Here is a 25,202-nt window from a genome sequence, read left to right on the forward strand (position 1 = left end):
CCATATTAGTGGCCCTCTGTGACCAAACCAATGCTTTTACTATAATTGATGAAGAATACATGCATTACTTGGTTATTACACTGGTTATTGGGCCCACTGATACAGTTCACATAACGTTTTTTTTTTTTTTTTTTTTGCTCTGGGAATTATAGCCTACTCCACGAAATCTTATCCGCAGCTGGTTTAAAATCGTTCACCTGCTTTCCTGCTTGTATCGTTCCTGCTATGACAAGTGAAACTGTGGACTGTCAAAATGTCTAAACAAAAGCTTCAGCAACAGGCGGACTGGCTCATCAAACCTACGATGAGATTTCACGGGTAGAATTAAGTTGTAGCCTATACTGCTTACCTGTGTGTGAGGATGTTGATCAAACATGTCCATTTGGGTCTCCTGGGTTGAAGTCGAAGGCGTCCTGGACATACTACCTTTCTGTACCATTGATTTACTTTTTCAATTCTATTTTCTCATTCATATATTTATGATGATATCGCTATAGTCATTGTCAACGAAGAGAATTTACTTGCCGTTGTTTCCCAGAGGGTGCTTCCCGAGTGGAGTACAAAAGCAACAGCTGCGTCGTCTACAGCCGCCGAGCTCACCACCCTCCGTTTATTCGCGCAGGCAATTCGGACGGTGCGCTCCACTCGAGATTCCAGATGCGAACGGAAGAGGCCCACGCCCCATTGACCAGGCCCCACCCTCATCACTGATCAATCAATGAGAGACCATCGCGGAAGGGATGTCTTGTGTTTGGGTAATGGGTAAGGTAATTAGGCTAGGTTGCAACCTGATCGAAGCACAGATGATATCCACATTTTTAGATACTCGCCTCTTTCCATGTTTCGCTGTAGGCACTTGTTGGCAAGTGGTACATCAACGAAATTGTATCTGTCTCATCGCTCATTTAATCTCCACACAGAGAAACATGAAAAGCATCAATATAGTCCTGATGATGATAATTATACTGTACATTTATTCCAATTGTACACAGATAAGGTAACATTACATTCAAATCATGAGACATTAGAATCAATTGTAGATTCCATTTTAGTTTCCCCATATGTTCCCTTTCAGCACGTTACTCTCCTGAGCACTACATTGTTATAATGGTCATAAATACAGTACCAGTCAAAAGTTTGGACACACCTACTCATTCCACGGTTTTTCTTTATTTTTACTATTTTCTACAATGTAGAATAATAGTGAAGACATCAAAACTATGAAATAACACATATGGAATCATGTAGTAACCAAAAAAGTGTTAAAAAATATATATATCAATATTTTATATTTGACATTCTTCAAAGTTTCCACCCTTTGCTTTGATGAAAGCTTTGCACACTCTTGACGTTCTCTCTACCAGCTTCACCTGGAATGCTTTTCCAACAGTCTTGAAGGTACTGTGGCCTGCTAGGTTAATCTAGAACTTCTTACTATGTTCTTACTGAATCTGACCACCATCCTTTTTGTGTATTTATCAACTTCACTTCAGTATATAAACCATAAGACTCCTGAACATTGCATTTTTACAAATACATTTTCCCATTAATACATCATGAAAAGCTTAATGAAAATGTCCCTTTTTTAAATAAAAAAATAGCAGTAGCAAGAACGAATATAAAAATAAAATAGAGAGGGGGAAATCCTGTCTGAATAAGTAGTCTTCTTCAATATGTCCTCATTGGGGAGCTTCATGAATCTAAAACACACACAGGTATGTATTGACTGTAGATTGGTTTTCGTCCACTTCTTCTGTCCAGTGTAAAGTATTTATGTGAGGTCCTCATGCAAGGAATGTCCCTTTATCAGTGCAGTTCTGTGGTGTGTGTGTCCTGAGTGGAAGTGTGTACATGTAGGTTATGTGCTTTTATAAACTGGATGGGTCGAGCCTTGAATGCTGATTGGCTGAAAGCCGTGGTATATGAGACCATATAGCACGGGAATGACAAAACATTTATTTTTACTGTTCTAATTACGTTTGTAACCAGTTTATAATAACAATAAGGCACCTCGGGGGGTTCGTGGTATATGGCCAATATACCACGGCTATGGGGTGTATTGAGGTACTCCACGTTGCATTGCCTTCTCATTAAGAAGAGAGATGTCAGTTGCATTCTATGCTGTTGGGTAGCCTGAATGGCTTGGAGGGCATTTATGTTTAGGGCCCAAAAAATGGTCAAAGACTCCAACCACCCTAGTTATAGACTGTTCTCTCTGCTACCGCACGGCAAGCAGTACCAGAGCGCAAAGTCTAGGTCCAAGAGGCTTCTAAACAGCTTCTACCCCTAAACCATAAGACTCCTGAACATTGCCCCCCCCCCCCCCCCCACCCCTCATTCAACAATGAGTCGTTTGGAAGGAATCAGTGACAGTAGCTAACTGCAAGTATTAAAAAGCAATCACTAGCCTGCTATTCAGTGGAGTGGCTGTGTGGTCCCAAATCTGGGATTAAGTTTAATTTCCAAGTTTCCAAGTTTAAAATGATAAACACTCAACATTGACCACGCTGTCAATGAAGCATGATTTGTGCCGCACACAAAACAACTGTTAACTTGGAACTGCAGAAAAAAAAGTGACTTCAGTGAGTTCAAGACAACTGGGAAGTCAGGAATAAACAAGGTCCGACTGGGAAAATACGTTTTGAACGATCATCCAACTCAGAATTGTAAATCCGGCCTCTTTCTAGAGCTACGACCTGAAGATCAATGACGTCATCATGATTCAACCTTGTTTTTTCTGAGTTCCCAGCTGTTTTGAAAGCACCATAAATCCAGAGAATGCCAGACTTTGATGACAAAATTTGTCCACAGAGGACCGCCGCGCTACCTTCCTGTTCAAGTGAGCACAGCACAACAAGGGGAGTCCAAAAATGTGTGGTATGCTGCTGCATAAAGGATGTAATATGCCAGGGAGATATGTATACTGTAGCTAAGAAAGTAATACTAAGTGTATGTTGTGTAGTAAGATGTTAGTAGCCCATGTGCCTCACCCTATTAATTTGGTCTATTTAGCCCTCTTACTTTCACCTGGTTAGCAGATGTTAACGCGAGTGTAGCGAAATGCAGTAATATCTAACAAGTAATCAATTCCACAACAACTACCTTATACACACAAATGTGTAACAATCTAAGAAATAATGCATTGTTTCCTAAGTACTCGAAGCGAGGCGACCATCTCTGTCAGCGCCATCAGCAGGTCTGGTGTTGTGTTTTGTATAGTGGCTTTGCTGGTATGCATCCACTTAAAAATATATATATTTCCCCACCAAAATGTACATGCTAAAATTGTCACTGCATGTGACAAATATAATTCGATTTGATGAATTAAGAATTGTTATTGAAATGTTTTCTGTAGCTGGTATATTGCCTGTTATTGGTGATCGATATCCCCATCTAGTGGTCTCTTTAGCTCCATTCTCTATTAAAATCCTGTGTTGTTTATTCAGAGGAAATGTTCACATGGTATATGTAAAAGCAATAATTGATGATATTTCTCAGTCCGCATTTGTACATTTTGTATATAATCTAGATCATGCATTCTGTTGTACTAGGTACTGATTTATTGATTTGCTGATGTACTGCCTTGCTTGATCATATGCAATTATCCTTTGAAATAGAAGCCAGGTGTGCGTGCTGCTGATGATTTACACTGAGGATGGCCTGAGGACGAAACGTTTGTGTTTTGTTTTCACATTCCATTCTTGATTTTTGTTGGGCACCGTGATGTTCTAATAAAAATCTTTATTTTGCTTTCAAGCCTCAATTTTGGATGTATTACTTTTCTCGACAGTGTGCGGGGTGTACACCTCTTTCAGTTCAGAGATTGCTACATTACGGAGAAATAATTTATGGGTGCTCTCGAGTGGCTAGATGTTCCTTACCATCCGGCCATCAAATGTGCCACCAATGCTCCTAATAGGACACATCACTGAACTCTATACTCCACTGTAAACTGGTCATCTCTGTATACCCGTCGCAAGCCCCACTGGTTGATGCTTATTTATAAAACCCTCTTAGGCCTCACTCCCCCCTATCTGAGATATCTACTGCAGCCCTCATCCTCCACATAAAACACCCATTCTGCCAGTCACATTCTGTTAAAGGTCACCCAAAGCACACACATCCCTGGGTCGCTCCTCTTTTCAGTTCGCTGCAGCTAGCGACTGGAACGAGCTGCAACAAACACTCAAACTGGACAGTTTTATCTCAATCTCTTCATTCAAAGACTCAATAATGGACACTCTTACTGACAGTGGTGGGTGCTTTGCGTGATGTATTGTTGTCTCTAACTTCTTGTCCTTTGTGCTGTTTTCTGTGCCCAATAATGTTTGTAGTCTGTTTTGTGCTGTTACCATGCTGTGTTATGTGTTTCTGGCTTGCTATGTTGTCTTAGGTCTCTCTTTATTTTGTATTATTTTTTCATTTCACCTTTATTTAACCAGGTAGGTTAGTTGAGAACAAGTTCTCATTTGCAACTGCGACCTGGCCAAGATAAAGCATAGCAATTCGACACATACAACAACACAGAGTTACACATTGAATAAACAAAACATAGTCAATAATACAGTAGAAAAAAAATAAAACAAAAAGTCTACATACAGTGAGTGCAAATGAGGTAAGATAAGGGAGTTAAGACAATAAATAGGCCATGGTGGTGAAGTAATTCCAGCATAGCAATTAAACACTGGAATGGTAGATGTGCAGAAGATGAATGTGCGAGTAGAGATACTGGGGTGCAAAGGAGCAAGATAAATAAATAAATATAGTATGGGGATGAGGTAGATAGATGGGCTGTTTACATATGGGCTATGTACAGGTGCAGTGATCAGTGAGCTGCTCTGAGAGCTGGTGCTTAAAGCTAGTGAGGGAGATATGAGTCTCCAGCTTCAGTGATTTTTGCAGCTCATTCCAATCATTGGCAGCAGAGAACTGGAAGGAATTGGCTTTGGGGGTGACCAGTGAGATATACCTGCTGGAGCTCGTGCTACGAGTGGGTGCTGCTATGGTGACCAGTGAGCTGAGATAAGGCGGGGCTTTACCTAGCAGAGACTTGTCGCCAAACCCTCTGGCTACAGGTTATCTACGAGTATGAAGCGAGGTCCAACCAACGAGAGTGTACAGGTCACAGTGGTGGGTAGTATATGGGGCTTTGGTGACAAAACGGATGGCACTGTGATAGACTGCATCCAATTGGTTGAGTAGAGTGTTGGAGGCCATTTTATAGATGACATCGCCGAAGTCGAGGATTTATGTAGTGTTGTCTCTCTTGTCGTGACGTGTGTTTTGTTGGCCTTCATTGTAAATATACATTTGTTCTTAACTAACTTGCCTAGTTAGTTAAATAGAGGAAATCACACAATGCATGTCACACAAACTTGTCTTCAACTTTAGGGTCTCCTTCAAAGTTGTGGAAAAAGTACTCCATTGTCATACTTGTGTAAAAGTAAAGATACCTTAATAGAAAATAACTCAAGTAAAAAAGTCTAAAAGTATCTTGTTTAAATGTACAGTGATGGGACAATTACTCAATTGCCATACTTTAGTAAAAGTACATGCTAAACATCAGATCTTTTCACATATGTTTTTCAGAGGTGATCTGATCGGTCAAAAGACCAAAAATATTGTAATTAAACAAGCAGGGAGCAGGTCTCGAACCATCGACCTTCGAGCCCGAGCTCCGGCGCGCTATCGACTGTGCCGTAAAAGTTTGTTTGTGCGGCAGAGTCGACTTCCGCGCATATAAACACAGGGTCCTTACAATATAATTATTGGGCTACTTGTCTAAACTTTCCGTCTGTCAGTGTCAGTCAGCTGTCTTTGGCTTCAACATTGCTCTCTTGTGGTGGAGTAGTGAGTTGCATTTTGTATGATTTCACCCACAATGCCGTGCGAAATCTCTCCCCACCGTTGGAATATACTATTATTCCCAGATAAGGGGAGAACATACTTTCTAAACACTTTATCTTATAATTTCAGACAATATCGCTCTCTCTAACTTTTTTTTTTACACCAATTAGTATTTTAATACGAACTCTTCACATGAAAAACATATTATTTGTATTTCGTTTATTTCACAAAATAACTGGTGTATATCTAATTTTGGATTCTCCTGTAGTTTTAATGGTAGTGCCCTGTCGGTCTCGCAACCCTTCCTTTTTCTATTGCAATAGCAGCCATGAGGTAAGCATACATACTTTGTGCGAGTCTAAATTCTCATATATTAAATAAAATACGAATGTATTGCCCATTAAACGTTTACTACGGTTCCCCTAAAGTTTACGCGACACTACCGTTGAAGTCCCTTGACATATTTTATTTTGGAAAAACGACGTTTCATGTGTAAATGTGCCGCACGATGTACCAAGCCAGGGATGCCATGTTGTCAACCAATAATTCTGAGGCGAGAAATTCAGGCCTAACGTTAAACAAATGCGAGAAACCTCTGTAACATAGCTGAATAGATTATGATCGTTAAGAAAAATCGGATTCCCTTATTGTTAGTATCAACAATGTCTATGTTCCATATCTGAAAGTTGCCATTAGTAGTGTAGCTAGCAAACGTTAGCCTGTCTTATCAAATTTGGTGTACCACATTTAGTTAGTATTGGCCATCTATAGTAATAATGTTAGCTACCTACACCTACCTGGACACTGGCCTCACGATTTTGACTAATATTCCCCGTTTATATTAGCAAACGGGTTACTTGTGTCTTGTACAATTAATTGTCAAACATGTCACTTTCTAAGAACAGAAACATAGTGGATGATATTTAGCTACACGACTAGTTAGATAACGTTACTATCCTAACGTCGAGTAACGTTAGCCCAGTTGCAACCAATGTAACGTTAATCATCAGCATCGAACTAACTTGGCAATAATGGCTAACGATCAACCCAAACGATGCTGAACTATGTGATGTCACGTTTCTCTTGGCTATCTGATTAACCCATGGTCACACTACACACTTAAGTTATACTGTTGGCAACACACAGTTATGCGTTAAAGTGTAATGCGTTAGCTAACTCTTCATCTCTAACCCAGCATGCTCAGGCTTCAAAAGAGGCTTGCCTCCAGCGTCCTGCGCTGTGGCAAGAAGAAGGTATGGCTGGACCCCAACGAGACCAATGAGATTGCTAACGCCAACTCCCGTAAGGATTCAGCCAATCTGTTTTTTACCACGTTATTTTGGTATTGTGTGATGGAGGTAATGTAGCCGGTGCATAATCTACACAGTAGGTGACTGATTATTGATTTGTTGCTGTAAATTCATCTGCCTTGTCTAACCAATTTCCCCCTCTCAGGCCAGCAGATCCGTAAACTGGTAAAGGATGGTCTTATCATCCGCAAGCCTGTCACGGTGCACTCTCGTGCCCGCTGCCGCAAGAACACGCTGGCACGTCGCAAGGGAAGGCACACAGGAATTGGTGAGTGAATGCTGTCCTACGTCTCATAGCTATATCGACTAGTGATCGCGAAACCCAATCAGGTAGTCATTTTATTTACATGACTGTTTTGTACTGAAAACAGGATACTGAATTTTGTGGTATAGTATTAATATCTCAGGCCTAACACCCTTCCCCCATCCTACCAGGTAAGAGAAAGGGTACAGCCAATGCCCGTATGCCAGAGAAGCTGTCCTGGATGCGTCGCATGAGAATCCTGCGTCGTCTTCTCCGTCGCTACAGGGAGTCCCATAAGATTGACAGGCACATGTAAGTTCTCCACATCCACCCTTGAGTATAAAGATTCACAAGGCAACTCCTATTGGGTCCATTTCAAGGATGTCTGTTACACATTGATTATATTGAACTAACTACTAGCCTAGGCTAAACTAGCTAGTTATAATGGCTAACAAACAACCCAGGGTTATATTGGTAAAAAATGATGATTCCCTGAGAATGGTTTCGCAAACTTTGCTGAAATTTGTGATGTTATGTTTCTCTTGGCTATCTGATTAACCCCTGTTCAAATTCCTATTTGATTTAGGAAGGAAATTCAAATGTAGCTCATGGGTTGCTAAATTATTTTGTGTTTATTGAATTGTTTAAAGCATGTACTGTAGATTGATTTGCTATTCTTGTTTTGCCCCTTTCCTTCCCGCAGGTACCACAGCCTCTACCTTAAGGTGAAGGGTAACGTGTTCAAGAACAAGCGTATCCTCATGGAGCACATCCACAAGCTGAAGGCAGACAAGGCCCGCAAGAAGCTTCTGTGGTACGTCTAAAACCAACTCCCATCTGCCTTAAGACTTTTCTATGCTGCTCAGAACTGAGCTGATGAGCACTTAAAAGCAGATATTTATATGGGAATGTTTGTAGCTGGTAAGATGTACATTTGGGTTCAGCATTATTTTACCACTTTTCTCTCTGCAGTGACCAGGCTGAGGCCCGTCGTTCCAAGACAAAGGAGGCCCGTAAGCGCAGAGAGGAGCGCCTGGCAGCAAAGAAAGAGGAGATCATCAAGACCCTGTCAAAGGAGGAGGAGACCACCAAGAAGTAAACATCTTCTTGTCCCTGGCATGCACCTGCTGTACCTCGCTCTGTCGAGTGCTGACAATAAAGTGTATGAAAGACACAACCCGGTCTCCTGAGTCCACTCTTACTTGATCACACCTGTAATGTACACTAACTGACATGGTTTCATGGGTTTAACTGCCCACACAATTGATAAGTGGCATTGGGTTACTTCTATTTACAAGGATACACTATGACTTTGTGTGATTGATCTTACTGTATTTTTCCTCAGTCCAGGTGTTTTCAAAAAGCTTGTAGGAAATTGACAGAACAAAGCCATTCGATGCAAAGTATTGTTACCCTGATCTTTTTTACCTTACATTTGCCACATGATGAGCTAAGAATCTTATTTTATTGATAAGTAACTTTTGAAACTACATTGTTGGGCAATGAAGACATTTTGTAAAATTGTCACGGTGAGAGTGCTGTTCATCGACTAACCTGGGTCTCGACCCCGCCCTGTGCAACTGGGTACTGGACTTCCTGACGAGCCACCCCCAGGTGGTGAGGGTAGGCAACAACATCTCCACCCCGCTGATCCTCAACACTGGGGCCCCACAAGGGTACGTTCTGAGCCCTCTCCTGTACTCCCTGTTCACCCACGACTGCGTGGCCACGCACGCCTCCAGCTCAATCATCAAGTTTGTGGACGACACAACAGTGGTAGGCTTGATTACCAACAACGACGAGACTGCCTACAGGGAGGAGGTGAGGGCCCTCGGAGTGGTGTCAGGAAAAGAACCTCGCACTCAACGTCAACAAAACTAAGGAGATGATTGTGGACTTCAGGAAACAGAGGGAACACCCCCCTATCCACATCGATGGAACAGTAGTGGAGAGGGTAGTAAGTTGAAGTTCCTCGGCATACACATCACATACAAACTGAATTGCTCCACTCATACAGACAGCATCATGAAGAAGGCGCAGCAGCGCCTCTTCAACCTCAGGAGGTTGAAATTCGGCTTGTCACCAAAAGCACACAAACTTCTACAGATGCACAATCGAGAGCATCCTGGTGGGCTGTATCACCGCCTGATACGGCAACTGCTCCGCCCACAACCGTAAGGCTCTCCAGAGGGTAGTGAGGTCTGCACAACGCATCACCGGGGGCAAACTACCTGCCCTCCAGGACACCTACACCACCCGATGTTACAGGAAGGCCATAAAGATCATCAAGGACAACAACCACCCGAGCCACTGCCTGTTCACCCCGCTATCATCCAGAAGGTGAGGTCAGTACAGGTGCATGAAAGCTGGGACCGAGAGACTGAAAAACAGCTTCTATCTCAAGGCCATCAGACCGTTAAACAGCCACCACTAACATTGAGTGGCTGCCACCAACACACTGACACTGACTCAACTCCAGCCACTTTAATAATGGGATCTGATGGGAAATGATGTAAAATATATCACTAGCCACTTTAAACAATGCTACCTAATGTGTTACCCTACATTATTCATCTCATATGCATATACTGTCCTCTATATCATCTACTGCATCCTTACGTAATACATGTATCACTAGCCACTTTAACTATGCCACTTCGTTTACATACTCAGCTCATATGTATATACTGTACTCGATACCATCTACTGTATCTTGCCTATGCTGCTCTGTACCATCACTCATTCATATATCTTAATGTACATATTCTTTATCCCCTTACACTGTATAAGACAGTAGTTTTGGAATTGTTAGTTAGATTACTTGTTGGTTATTACTGCATTGTTGGAACTAGAAGCACAAGCATTTCGCTACACTCGCATTAACATCTGCTAACCATGTGTATGTGACAAATAAAATTTGATTCGATTTGATTTGAATGTGATTAGGGTTGATGGTTTGGATATGTGGGCTATTGCCATCTAGTGGTTGTATGTGATACCTTATTGTCCTGTGACTGTTTCCCTACCCCTTTTTCAGCTGTACATCAGCTGATTTCCAAACCATTAGTGAAATTGTTTATTTGATTAAATTATCAAACATTTGCAAGTACAAAATGAAAAGCTTTACAATTTGTGCACTTTAAATCCTTTTAGTGGATTAAGTGTGCTAATTCTGGAGGCAGTAAGCCATTACAAGGTACACATCTGTTCTGCCCCTGAACAAGGCAGTTAACCCACTGTTCCTTGGCCGTCATTGAAAATAAGAATTTGTTAACTGACTTGCCTAGTTAAATAAAGGTAAAATAAATAAATTACATCAGCCCTGGTATGCCTACCTGTTGGACAAAATGGCTCCTGTAGAATCATTGCTATGCTCTGGCAAATCTGCTGGTCATTTTTATTTAACCAGGTAGGCTAGTTGAGAGCAAGTTCTCATTTGCAACTGCGACCTGGCCAAGATAAAGCATAGCAATTCGACACATACAACAACACAGAGTTACACATGGAATAAACAAAATAAAAAAAGTCTATATACAGTCAGTGCAAATGAGGTAACTTAAGGAAATAAATAGGCCATGGTGGCAAAGTAATTACAATATAGCAATTAAACACTGGAATGGTAGATCGGCAGAAGATGAATGTGCAGGTAGAGATACTGGGGTGCAAAGGAGTCAAATAAATACCAGTATGGGGATGAGTTAGGTAGATAGATGTGCTGTTCACAGATGGGCTATGTACAGGTGCAGTGATCTCTAAGCTTCTCTGACAGCTGTTGCTTAAAGCTAGTGAGGGAGATATGAGTCTCCAGCTTCAGTGATTTTTGCAGTTCATTCCAATCATTGGCAGCAGAGAACTGGAAGGAAAGGCGACCAAAGGAGGAATTGGCTTTGGGGGTGTGGTCACTGTGGCACCCACAGCACTGATTAGCATAATATGATTATCAGTCGGGCAACTTTTCTATGCTATTTGAGAATGGTGCCCATAACATTTTTATTTAAGGGAAGTGACAATGGCAGTGGATCATGGAGGCAATATTCAAATGGCAATTTTCATTTAGGATGAAAATCCAAATGGGCCAGAGACCTTTTATGCTGGTTTACATGGGCAATTATATTTTAAAGGTCAGTCTGACACTAAGCAAATTGACATTTGAGTCCTTTAGCAGATGCTCATTTGCAGAGGGACTTAGTCCATATGTCATGTGTGCTTATGGTTCAATTGAGTCCTTTTCCCTCGTGCTTTATTTTGAATTGATTTACTTAAGTGCTTTAATATTGTGTTTTGGTTGACTTATGTGACTGGTTGTGAATTGGTTAACCCCGTTTGAACGTTTGTTTGGTGTGAATGAGTGTTAGTGACCTGAGCCGCACCCCGGTAAACCCTCTACAGGATCATTAATGGTCTTTCTCTTGCATTTCAAAGATGAAGGAACAAAAAAACGGGATTATCTTTTACCAGATCTAATGTGTTATATTCTACATTCTTAACCTTTACTCTCTTGACTCCACCACTATACTTCATCTCGTCATCCTCAACCTCTAACCCCCTACGTTTCCAGCCATCTCTGCGCCAGTCACAGCCCAGTGTTGCCCAACCACCTCCACAGGATTTCACGCTACAAAACCTCTTTCATGTTCGTTAAAACTTCGGCAACTAGTCATAACAATGAACTGAATTTTGAGGGCTGCCTTTGCGCAGTGGCACCTCATTCATTCATTTTTTTCCGCCTAAAATGACATAACCAAATCTAACTGCCTGTAGCTCAGGACCTAAAACAAGGTATGCATATTGTTGATACCATTTGAAATGCACACTTTGAATTTTGAAATGAATGTAGAATATAACACATGTTGGACTAGTCACCAGAAGGTTGCAAGTTCAAACCCCCGAGCTGACAATCTGTCGTTCTGTCCCTGAACAGGCACTTAAGCTACTGTTCCTAGGCCGTCATTGAAAATAAGAATTTGTTCTTAACTGACTTGCCTCGTTAAATAAAGGTAAAATAAAAATGTGACTTCAAACAAGGTTCAGTGTGTCCACTGACTACCCTTCTATACTGCACACCCTAGTTTGTCCATTTTCATCTCATGCTATTAGACTTAAATCTGTAAGTTTTACAAGGCCTTCATTTTACATGGTGTTTAAAAAAACTTAAGTCAGCAAATGTTCCATCCTCGTAATGGCTATCTTTCACATGGACACTGAAAAGATCCGCAAATGGCTGTATGTGGAATGGATCAAGGACAGGAGAGGTGTTCGAACAGAGGTGCTTAAAGGAAGGCGCTCCGGTTGGCCTCAAGAAAAACAATGTTTCATATGCCCTTTTTAATCACAGTAATAGGCAGTGACTTGTCAGTCACAGTGATTTGTCAGTCACAGTGAGTTTGACAACGTGAAAGAATACCTTTCATAGCATCACTTTCATATACTGTACATTCAGACAAATCCTTCTACATTGAGTATTAGAACACAGTTTACATGATATTTGAGTGCATTCACAACAAGCCACCTGCAGACAACTTACAAAATGTGGGGATTTGTTTTTCTGATGAAAATAGTTATTTGATGGCATGGCCTACTATTTCTAACTGGAAAAATACATTCCTACGTCTTTTGTGAGTAAAATCATTTTTCCGATATTGATTTAGATACATTTTTGTGAAGAGCTATGAGGGTTGTGATATGGGTCATTTAATAGAGAAATCATTTCACGGATCAATACGTTTCTATATTGCTTCCCCAGTATCTGCATGAACCATTAGGCCAAGTGTTTTTGGTTGACCCTGCTGGACAGAAAGAGAAGGCGGAATCGGAACACGCTGCATTCAAATTCAGGTCTTAGTTATTCCATTGTACTGGATCTAATACATATTAGCATTTTACATACATTCATAAGTCTAATACTTTTTTATAACATACTGTGAAAAACTCTCTTGGCTGCTGGCTCTGTCACTTTCAGACATGCGCAGAGCAGACTTGAACCACAGGGGTTCTCTGTAAAGAGAGAGGAACCCAAAAGGCACAAACACACCCTTTGACTTTCAATTGGCACCATTGACCTGTATGTATTCTCTCCTGATTGGCTCTGTGGTGCACAGCCTGGCAGTCTGACTAATGTGCCAGAGGTATGAGGATCGACATCCTCCTTTGTATTTATGAGAACAACTATTTCCTAACACTTTGGATCCTATTTTTGGACAGTTAGAAGACACAAGGCATTAATGCAACAACAAAAAAGGATGACTAATTACTGTACATGAGTAACCTCAACCTTGTGGGTCTTTGGGTGTTTGGGCCAATAAAGTGCCAACTCAATTCTACCACTGACTAGTCTCTCATGCCCCTATGAACAGGGACACAGGGCAATAGTTTTTAATCTAAACCAGGCCTTTTTTAATGGAGTACAATAACCCATAATTGGGGCTCTTTTCTTGACACATAGTAGCAGTTTACCAGATAACAAGTCAATTGTATTTTACCACTCATATCCATTCTGGATTCTGAGTGGTAAAATCATAGCTGAAAAATCAGCCCCCAGCTGCGCCCTGGACACCATATGTGAATTAATTGCCCCCAATTTATCTTCAGAGTTTTAATGTTAGGTGACCTAAACTGGGACAACCTAAACTGGGACATGCTTAACACCTCGGCCGTCCTACAATCTAACATAGACGCCCTCAATCTTACCCAAATTATCATGGAACCTACCAGGTACAACCCCAAATCCGTAAACTCGGGCACCCTCATAGATATCATCCTGACCAACCTGTCCTCTAAATACACCTCTGTTGTCTTCAACCAGGATCTCAGCGATCACTGCCTCATTGCCTGTGTCAGTAATGGGTCCGCGGTCAAACGACCACCCTTCATCACAGTCAAACGCTCCCTAAAACACTTCAGCGAGCAGGCCTTTCTAATCCACCCGGCCCATGTATCCCCCCCCCCACAGCAACTTGCCCAAAACTCCCCCATTTCTCCATCACCCAAATCCAGTTAGCTGATGTTCTGAAAGAGCGGCAAAATCTGGACCCCTACAAATCAGCTGGGCTAGACAATCTGGACCCTCTCTTTCTAAAATCATCCACCGCAATTGTTGCAACCCCTATTACTAGCCTGTTCAACCTCTCTTTTGTATCGTCTGAGATCCCCAAAGATTGGAAAGCTGCCGCGGTCATCCCCCACTTCAAAGGGGGAGACACTCCAGACCAAAACTTTACAGACCCCTTTGCACAACAGTATCTCTACTTGCACATTCATCTTCTGCAAATCTCACTTGTGTTTATTTGCGAAATTGTAATTATTTCGCCACTATGGCCTATTTATTGCCTTACCTCCCTAATCTTACTTAATTTGCACACACTGTATATAGACTTTTGTATTGTGTTATTGACTGTACATTTGTTTATTCATGTGTAACTCTGTGTTGTTGTTTGTGTCACACTGCTTTGCTTTATCTTGGCCAGGTCGCAGTTGTAAATGAGAACTTGTTCTCAACTGGCTTACCTGGTTGAATAAAGGTGAAATACAAAATAAAAAAATACTGTATGTGGTGTTGTGGTAATTTCCTGTATTACTAAACATTGAGAGAGCAAACCACACACAAGTCAGAGTTATATTATAAAGTCCATCTTTAATTATATATGAGCTTCACCATAGCTCTGTGACTCAGAGATCAATTCAGTGTCTATAAATGAATTCTCTGAGAGTGCTTACAAAACAATTCTTAGTATAATTTATAGCCAAGACACACCCCTCTCAACTCACATGACGAATAACAGATCTTAGGAACATTACAAATGAAGACTTTTAATTGAGAGAGGAGTATCCCATAGCCAGACAGCATTAGCTATAAATGATTGTTAAGTTTGGTCTCTTTAGACCGAGATTCCTATCTCGTTCTTGGTACCACTTAGGCCCAAAACATGACCAAAACATGAAAATAAGTACTTAGAGCTACCAATTATTGTAGATAAATATTAAAGAAAAGGGTAAACACAACACTGGACTGAACCCCCTAATTGTCAAACTAATAATAATGTACAACAGTATAGAAGATACATGACTAGAGGTTATGTAATATGGGTGTATATCCACTGCATGCTTCTTAGGTGTGTAATTGACATGACCAAGGAGCGATTGCAAATTTGAAACTGAAAAATGTACATTACACCGTGTGATTTTACACTACACAAACAAGAATGTGCAATATAGAAGGGTTGTCAGGGGACATTAGGTCACATGACCAAGGAGCTATTGAAATTCTACATTTTGAAAAAATTGTGTAAAACCCATGTGAGATAAAAAAATATTTAAAAAATTGACAAACTAAAGGGTGTGCAATGTGTGTCTATGCCATTGGGTTAGCTACAACCAGTTTTGAAAGTGTTAGGAGTAATGGTTAAAGACCTATTGACATTTGAAAAATGTGATTTGTCCTTAACTGCTGTTGGTGGACGTAAGGAAAACTACAGGCAAATATCAATTGAATATCTAAGCTGAAACTGTCTTTACCTCTGTACATTTCACTGATTTTAGTAGCTGAAACATTTTTTTTATTTGTGTCCTTCAAGGCAGCTTTCAATGATCACGTTAGGCTGTGTTTCATACGTTTTTTTATGGCGGTTTGATCAAGGGGGAGATGCTAGTAATGTCTGCAGTTTTCGGCTTGGCTATTTGTTTCATATGTATAAATATGTCTATAAATACATCCCTTTGCCAGAATTCGTCGTCTTTCCCATGTGTTATTCGACTAGTAGTTGTTCTGAAGTGTTTATTGCTTGCCTACATTTTACTCCCTCCTCTGTTTAATATAACACACATACATAAATTAATAATTTTGGTTGCCTATCCTGATGTGAGGTTTGTTCTATAGAAAGTATTTGACTCTAGCCACAAAATTAAGGAAATTAGAAGGGGGGGGTTCGGCAAGGCCATTTTCTTGCCTGCCAAAATTCAGTAGGTCATGGATTGAGGAGATGGGTGAATAGAAGCTGTCTCAGGTTGATCTCAATTCAGATATAGATACAGTGAATGATGGAGTAAAAGGAGTAATAGGAGGGGCTGCAAGGCTGGTGATTCCTATCACAAGCAGTAGTAAGGAGGATCATTGGGACAGCTAAGAGGGAGTGTTGGCGCTGGTTCTGTGGAAACATAGGCAGAACCACTCCTGTGGGAGAGGTATGGTGGATGATTAAGAGGATGAGTGGGGTCAGACGAGATTGGGATCTCCCTGTGGTGAAAAGTGGGGAGATCGTTGCAGTGAGACATGGAGAAGGCAGAGATGTTAGCCCAGGCATTATTGAAGGTGCACAGCTCAAATAATCTGACAGAAGAGGGCCAGCGTGGAAGAGAGAGGGTCAGAGGAGAACATCTGGGCTCCCTGGATCAGCTATAGGTCGATAGCGTTGACATCATACGTATGTAAACTTCTGGAAAGGATGACAACAGAAAGGCTGACTTACTTTCTGGAGAATGGAGGACTAATGTCACCAGATTAAAATGGGTTCAGAAAAGGCAGGGGAACAATGGATCCTGTATTGTGCCTTGAGTCAATCATATGGAAGGCACAGGCCAATGATAAGGAGGTGGTGATAGCCATTTCCTTCAATGTAGAGAAGGCCTATGATATGATGTGAAAGGAAGGCCTACTTATCAAGCTGGATATCATGGGGGTTGGAGGAAGGGTTTTTAACTGGATGAAGGATTTTCTTTTTGGGCGATCAATACAAGTGATGGTAGGGATCTCTGTCAGAAAGCTATTAGGGAAGTGAATTTAGTCCTTTGTTGTTCTCCATTATGATTGATGATATATTCTCCCAGGTGAGAACGGATATTTTGAGGTCATTGTTTGCAGATGCCGGGGAACTGTGGAAGAGAGTGAGAAATATTACCCATACAGCCAGGAGAGTTCAAGAAGCAATCAGTTAAGTTTAGCAGTGGTCCCTCAGGTAGGGCTTCAAGTTTTCAGTTGAGAAAACACTTTTTTTCTAGAAGGAAGGTTGGGGAGGAAATATGCTTGAAGTTGCATGGAAGGAATCAGGAGAGGGTGGTAGTGTGTAGGTTCCTGGGGGTCTCGTTTGATATAGGCAGTGCATATTAACAGAGTAGTTGTCAAAGGAAAGAAAATATTGAACGTCAGGAATGGAGTGGGGGGGCAGATAGAATATCTTTGAAAATGCTATATATAGTGCTGTTAAGTTCATCAATGGAAGTGTAGCATATTGATCAGCTGTTCAGACATCTTTAAAAAAGTGTGGGCCTCCAGAGTGGTGCAAATCAAATTTATTTATTTAGCCCTTCGTATATCAGCTGATATCTCAAAGTGCTGTACAGAAACCCAGCCTAAAACCCCAAACAGCAAGCAATGCAGGTGTCGAAGCACACTAGCTAGGAAAAACTCCCTAGAAAGGCCAAAACCTAGGAAGAAACCTAGAGAGGAACCAGGCTAAGAGGGGTGGCCAGTCCTCTTCTGGCTGTGCCGGGTGGTGATTATAACAGAACATGGCCAAGATGTTCACATGTTCATAAATGACCAGCATGGTCAAATAATAGGTCTGGGACAGGTAGCACGTCCAGTGAACAGGTCAGGATTCCATTGCCACAGGCAGAACAGTTGAAACTGGAGCAGCAGCACGGCCAGGTGGACTGGGGACAGCAAGGAGTCATCATGCCAGGTAGTCCTGAGGCATGGTCCTAGGGCTCAGGTCCTCCGAGAGAAAGAAAGAGAATTAGAGAGAGCATGCTTAAATTCACACAGGACACTTTATAAGACAGAAGAAGTACTACCGATATAACAAACTGACCCTAGCCTCCCGACACAAACTACTGCAGCATAAATACTGGAGGCTGCGACAGGAAGGGTCAGGAGACACTGTGGCCCCATCTGATGATACCCCCGGACAGGGCCAAACAGGAAGGATATAACCCCACCCACTTTGCCAAAGCACAGCCCCCACACCACTAGAGGGATATCTTCAACCACCAACTTACCATCCTGAGACGAGGCCAAGTATAGCACACAAAGATCTCCGCCAATGCACAACCCAAGGGGGGGTGCCAACCCAGACAGGAAGATCACATCAGTGACTCAACCCACTCAAGCGACGCACCCCTCCTAGGGATGGCATGAAAGAGCACCAGTAAGCTAGTAAGCTTCCAGGCTCACGAGCACCATCACTTTCTCTCCCACGGTGAACACACGGGGTTTCGCGGACTTATCGTAGGCCCGGACTTGGATCCTTTGCGCCTTCTCCATATGCTCCTTTTACTATGGGCCACACTGCCGACAGGTGGTCTCTCATCAGGGTAACATGTTCCTTTGTGGATCGAAATGGGCATGGTTGGGTCTCCCAGGTCTCCTTGGCTAAGTCTAGGATCTCTCTACAGGGTCTGCCATAGAGCAATTAAAATGGGGAGAATCCAGTGGACACCTGGGGTACTTCTCGCAAGGCAAACATTAAGTGTGGGTGAAGCATGTCACAGTTATTCCCGTCTCTGGACACCACTCTTCTCAACATGCTTTTAATCGTTTTGTTCAAGCGTTCACACAACCCATCCGTTTGAGGGTGGAATATGCTGGTACGTATCTGTTGAACCTGGTAGCAGTGTTGCGGAGGTCACCATCCGCTCCTCTACTAACGTAACCATGCTTCTCGAGTCGAGAATGGCTACTAAATCAAATCAAATCCAATTTTATTTGTCACATACACATGGTTAGCAGATGTTAATGCGAGTGTAGCGAAATGCTTGTGCTTCTAGTTCCGACAATGCAGTGATAACCAACAAGTAATCTAACTAACAATTCCAAAACTACTGTCTTATACACAGTGTAAGGGGATAAGGAACATGTACATAAGGATATATGAATGAGTGATGGTACAGAGCAGCATACAGTAGATGGTATCGAGTACAGTATATACATATGAGATGAGTGTGTAGACAAAGTAAACAAAGTGGCATAGTTAAAGTGGCTAGTGATACATGTGTTACATAAGGATGCAGTCGATGTTGTAGAGTACAGTATATACATATGCATATGAGATGAATAATGTAGGGTAAGTAACATTATATAAGGTAGCATTGTTTAAAGTGGCTAGTGATATATTTACATCATTTCCCATCAATTCCCATTATTAAAATGGTTGGAGTTGGGTCAGTGTCAATGACAGTGTGTTGGCAGCAGCCACTCAATGTTAGTGGTGGCTATTTAACAGTCTGATGGCCTTGAGATAGAAGCTGCTGTTTTTCAGTCTCTCGGTCCCAGCTTTGATGCACCTGTACTGACCTCGCCTTCTGGATGATAGCGGGGTGAACAGGCAGTGGTTCGGGTGGTTGATGTCCTTGATGATCTTTATGGCCTTCCTGTAACAACGGGTGGTGTAGGTGTCCTGGAGGGCAGGTAGTTTGCCCCCGGTGATGCGTTGTGCAGTCCTCACTACCCTCTGGAGAGCCTTACGGTTGAGGGCGGAGCAGTTGCCGTACCAGGCGGTGATACAGCCCGCCAGGATGCTCTCGATTGTGCATCTGTAGAAGTTTGTGAGTGCTTTTGGTGACAAGCCGAATTTCTTCAGCCTCCTGAGGTTGAATAGGCGCTGCTGCGCGTTCTTCACGACGCTGTCAGTGTGAGTGGACCAATTCAGTTTGTCTGTGATGTGTATGCCGAGGAACTTAAAACTAGCTACCCTCTCCACTACTGTTCCATCGATGTGGATAGGGGGGTGTTCCCTCTGCTGTTTCCTGAAGTCCACAATCATCTCCTTAGTTTTGTTGACGTTGAGTGTGAGGTTATTTTCCTGACACCACACTCCAAGGGCCCTCACCTCCTCCCTGTAGGCAGTCTCGTCGTTGTTGGTAATCAAGCCTACCACTGTTGTGTCGTCCGCAAACTTGATGATTGAGTTGGAGGCGTGCGTGGCCACGCAGTCGTGGGTGAACAGGGAGTACAGGAGAGGGCTCAGAACGCACCCTTGTGGGGCCCCCGTGTTGAGGATCAGCGGGGAGGAGATGTTGTTGCCTACCCTCACCACCTGGGGGCGGCCCGTCAGGAAGTCCAGTACCCAGTTGCACAGGGCGGGGTCGAGACCCAGGGTCTCGAGCTTGATGACGAGCTTGGAGGGTACTATGGTGTTGAATGCCGAGCTGTAGTCGATGAACAGCATTCTCACATAGGTATTCCTCTTGTCCAGGTGGGTTAGGGCAGTGTGCAGTGTGGTTGAGATTGCATCGTCTGTGGACCTATTTGGGCGGTAAGCAAATTGGAGTGGGTCTAGGGTGTCAGGTAGGGTGGAGGTGATATGGTCCTTGACTAGTCTCTCAAAGCACTTCATGATGACGGAAGTGAGTGCTACGGGCGGTAGCCGTTTAGCTCAGTTACCTTAGCTTTCTTGGGAACAGGAACAATGGTGGCCCTCTTGAAGCATGTGGGAACAGCAGACTGGTATAGGGATTGATTGAATATGTCCGTAAACACACCGGCCAGCTGGTCTGCGCATGCTCGGAGGGCGCGGCTGGGGATGCCGTCTGGGCCTGCAGCCTTGCGAGGGTTAACACGTTTAAATGTCTTACTCACCTCGGCTGCAGTGAAGGAGAGACTGCATGTTTCCGTTGCAGGCCGTGTCAGTGGCACTGTATTGTCCTCAAAGCGGGCAAAAAAGTTATTTAGTCTGCCTGGGAGCAAGACATCCTGGTCCGTGACTGGGCTGGATTTCATCTTGTAGTCCGTGATTGACTGTAGACCCTGCCACATGCCTCTTGTGTCTGAGCCATTGAATTGAGATTCCACTTTGTCTCTGTACTGACGCTTAGCTTGTTTGATAGCCTTACGGAGGGAATAGCTGCACTGTTTGTATTCAGTCATGTTGCCAGACACCTTGCCCTGATTAAAAGCAGTGGTTCGCGCTTTCAGTTTCACGCGAATGCTGCCATCAATCCACGGTTTCTGGTTAGGGAATGTTTTTATCGTTGCTATGGGAACGACATCTTCGACGCACGTTCTAATGAACTCGCACACCGAATCAGCGTATTCGTCAATATTCCCATCTGACGCAATACGAAACATGTCCCAGTCCACGTGATGGAAGCAGTCTTGGAGTGTAGAGTCAGCTTGGTCTGACCAGCGTTGGACAGACCTCAGCGTGGGAGCCTCTTGTTTTAATTTCTGTCTGTAGGCAGGGATCAGCAAAATGGAGTCGTGGTCAGCTTTTCCGAAAGGGGGGCGGGGCAGGGCGTCGCGGAAGTTAGAGTAACAATGATCCAAGGTTTTACCACCCCTAGTTGCGCAATCGATATGCTGATAAAATTTAGGGAGTCTTGTTTTCAGATTGGCTTTGTTAAAATCCCCAGCTACAATGAATGCAGCCTCCGGATAAATGTTTTCCAGTTTGCAAAGAGTTAAATAAAGTTCGTTCAGAGCCATCGATGTGTCTGCTTGGGGGGGGATATATACGGCTGTGATTATAATCGAAGAGAATTCTCTTGGAAGATAATGCGGTCTACATTTGATTGTGAGGAATTCTAAATCAGGTGAACAGAAGGATTTGAGTTCCTGTATGTTTCCTTCATCACACCATGTCCCGTTAGTCATGAGGCATACGCCCCTCCACTCTTCTTACCAGATAGATGTTTGTTTCTGTCGGCGCGATGCGTGGAGAAACCCGTTGGCTGTACCGCCCTGGATAGCGTTTTCCCAGTAAGCCATGTCTCCGTAAAGCAGAGAACGTTGCAGTCTCTGATGTCCCTCTGGAATGCCACCCTTGCTCGGATTTCATCAACCTTGTTGTCGAGAGACTGGACATTGGCAAGAAGAATACTGGGAAGTGGTGCGCGATGTGCCCTTTTTTCGGAGTCTGACCAGAACACCGCCGCGTTTCCCTCTTTTTCGGAGTCGTTTCCTTGGGTCGCTGCATGCGATCCATTCCGTTGTCCTGTTTGTAAGGCAGAACACAGGATCCGCGTCGCGGAAAACATATTCTTGGTCGTACTGATGGTGAGTTGACGCTGATCTTATATTCAGTAGTTCTTCTCGACTGTATGTAATGAAACCTAAGATGACCTGGGGTACTAATGTAAGAAATAACACGTAAAAAAACAAAAAACTGCATAGTTTCCTAGGAACGCGAAGCGAGGCGGCCATCTCAGTCGGCGCCGGAAGTCACTACATCTTGTCCTTCTACTCGAACCGGAATCTCTGGGGCTGGGGATATTTTTGCTAACCAACAGTGTTGATCCTGCCCTCTCGAACCGGGATGTGTGGGGATGGGCAGCGATGACTCCATGACCATGGACTCGTCCTTGCTAGGACATTGTGGGGCATAATGGTTTGGAGACGGACATTTATAACACCGACCCTGCTGTGTGGGGGATGACTTCTCCCACCTCCGGAGGGGGGTTTGGACGAGGTAAGAGGGGTGACCAGCCGCTCTTGGCTTAACTCTAGGTTCTTCTCGCCAACTCAGCTGTTGTTGCAGGAGTTCTATGGTTGTCTGCTGTGCCGTGATCAACTGTTGTAGTAGGGCATTGTCCATCGTTCTTGAATGGTTCCTCTGTGTCTACTGGAAGAATTGATTTACTCACTTATCCTAGTGTCACTCGTTCACCTAATGCCCACATTCTCCACCAATGTGAGTGGACCAAGCAATTTGGTGTCACTCTAAAGTGGAAAGGTGGAATAAACGAGTCAGGATTAGGTTCTCTTGATTGAACACAGTTCTCTATTAAGAGATTTCTGACAATACAAACACTCCAACACAATCAATGAGAATCTCCCAAGGAACAACATACATATTCTTCTTTAGATGAAACAGGAACACAAGATGATTATCCTTAAACTATAATAATAATCACCGATTTGTCACCGTCTTAATGGCTCTTCTTCGATAGCTCCCTCTCCATTCTACAGAGATAGTTTTTCTTCCTTTCCCTGCTGGTTCCATCCTCTCTCTTATAGGGGAAAGAGAATATGTCATTAGTACCGTCAGCTGTGCTTAATTGCCTCTGGTTACCTTGTCTCACATGCCTTGTTGGGCTACTATCCATGAGCCCAGCCTGCCCTCTGGTGGTCCAATTCATAGATGAATTGAAATGGAAAAAATTACTTTTTTTATTTTTTTTATCTAAAAAATAATGTATTCACCGCCATTTCTATGATGCTCCTAAATAAAATCTGGTCCTTACCTTCAGAAGTCACATAATTAGTTAAATCAAGTCCACCTATGTGCAATCTAAGTGTCACATGATCTGTCATATGATCTCAGTATGTATACACCTGTTCTGAAAGGCCCCAGAGTCTGCAACACCACTGAGCAACGGGCACCACCAAGCAAGCGGCACCACGAGACCAATGAGTTCTCCAAACAGGTCAAGGACAAAGTTGTGGAGAAGTACAGATCAGGGTTGGGTTATAAAAAAATATTTGAAACTTTGAACATCCCACAGAGTACCTTTGAATCCATTATTAAAAAATGGAAGGAATGTGGCACCACAACAAACCTGCCAATAGAGGGCCGCCCACCAAAACTCACTGACCAGGCAAGAAGGGCATTAATCTGAGGCGACAAAGAAACCAACCATAACCCTGAAGGAGCTGCAAAGCTCCACAGTGGAGATTGGAGTATCTGTCCATAGGACCACTTTATGCTGTGCACTCCACAGAACTGTGCTTTATGGAAGAGTGGCCAGAAAAAAAGTCATTGCTTAAAGAAATAAAATAATCAAACGCGTTTGGTGTTCACCAAAATGTATGTGGGAGACTCCCCAAACATATGGAAGACGGTACTCTGGTTAGATAAGACTAAAATTGAGCTTTTTGGCCATCAAGGAAAACGCATGGCACCCGAACACCCGAGTCTTGTTACAACACCAGTGGGTGGAGAACTGAATCTATCCAAACACAGCTGGTGAACAGCGACACAGAATTCTTGAGGGAAACATGTTACAGTCTTCCAGAGATTTGAGACTGGAATGGAGGTTCACCTTCCAGCAGGACAATGACCCTAAGCATACCGCTAAAGCAACACTTGAGTGGTTTAAGGGGAAACATTTAAATGTCTTGGAATGGCCTAGTCAAATCCCTGACCTTAATCCAATTGAGAATCTGTGGTATGACTTAAAGATTGCTATACACCAGCGGAGCCCATCCTACTTGAAGGAGCTGGAGCAGTTTTTTTGTTGAAGAATGGGCAAAAATCCCAGTGCCTAGATGTGCCAAGCTTATAGAGACATATACCCCAAGAGACATGCAGCTGTAATTGCTGCAAAAGGTGGATCTACAAAGTACTGACTTGGGGGGGACAGTTATGCACGCTCAAGTTTTCATTTTTTTTGTCTTATTTCTTGTTTGTTTCACAAAAAAAAAATCATCTGCGAAGTGGTAGCCATGTTGTATAAATAAAATGATACAACCCCCCCCCCCCCCCCCAAAAAAATATATTTTAATCCCAGGTTGTAAGGCAACAAGATAGGAAAAATGTCAAGAGGGGTGAATACTTTCGCAAGCCACTGTAGTTCAGTTGGCAGGGCTGGTCAAAGTGAGACAAAAGCAAGTGCAATACTGTTTTTTCCAAAACATTCCATGTGCGTTGACAAAACAGTCAATGAGATCATGCAGTCAGGCACCAAGTCATGCTTAGAAAAGCAATCTATGGCCACTTTGAATATCATCCCACTAATGTAGAGCCAGGGCATTTGTTTGTGCTGCACATACTGTCATACAACATGTTTGTGGGAAGCCAATTCCTAACCATGAAGCATTAAAGGATGTGGTTTCCACTTGTACATTTTGATTAGACATTTTAAGTTACTATTGC

General features: G+C 42.9%; 1 protein-coding gene, 1 non-coding gene and 1 pseudogene across 2 annotated transcripts; 2 read left to right on the forward strand and 1 right to left on the reverse strand.

Moving 5' to 3' along the window:
* Positions 1–642, reverse strand: part of LOC124015328 — a 38,720-nt pseudogene extending 38,078 nt beyond the window's left edge.
* A 5,490-nt stretch (positions 643–6,132) lies between these two features.
* Positions 6,133–8,578, forward strand: LOC124015666 (60S ribosomal protein L19-like). Its single transcript, XM_046331048.1, has 6 exons — positions 6,133–6,180; positions 7,043–7,149; positions 7,303–7,425; positions 7,593–7,713; positions 8,105–8,215; positions 8,374–8,578. The coding sequence occupies exons 1-6, from the start codon at positions 6,176–6,178 to the stop codon at positions 8,498–8,500; spliced, it is 594 nt and encodes a 197-aa protein (XP_046187004.1). The 5' UTR covers positions 6,133–6,175; the 3' UTR covers positions 8,501–8,578.
* LOC124016568 lies at positions 7,878–7,959 on the forward strand. The gene has a single exon (XR_006835380.1). It is a non-coding gene; the product is annotated as a small nucleolar RNA SNORD53/SNORD92 (small nucleolar RNA).
* Positions 8,579–25,202: the final 16,624 nt, after the last annotated feature.

Source organism: Oncorhynchus gorbuscha, linkage group LG26 (genome assembly GCF_021184085.1).
Source record: "Oncorhynchus gorbuscha isolate QuinsamMale2020 ecotype Even-year linkage group LG26, OgorEven_v1.0, whole genome shotgun sequence".
NCBI lineage: Eukaryota > Metazoa > Chordata > Actinopteri > Salmoniformes > Salmonidae > Oncorhynchus > Oncorhynchus gorbuscha.

Coding starts and splice junctions, on each gene's coding strand:
- LOC124015666 (XM_046331048.1), top strand. Junction 7,426..7,592: donor GGGAAGGCACACAGGAATTG/GTGAGTGAATGC, acceptor CCATCCTACCAG/GTAAGAGAAAGGGTACAGCC. Junction 8,216..8,373: donor GCCCGCAAGAAGCTTCTGTG/GTACGTCTAAAA, acceptor TTCTCTCTGCAG/TGACCAGGCTGAGGCCCGTC.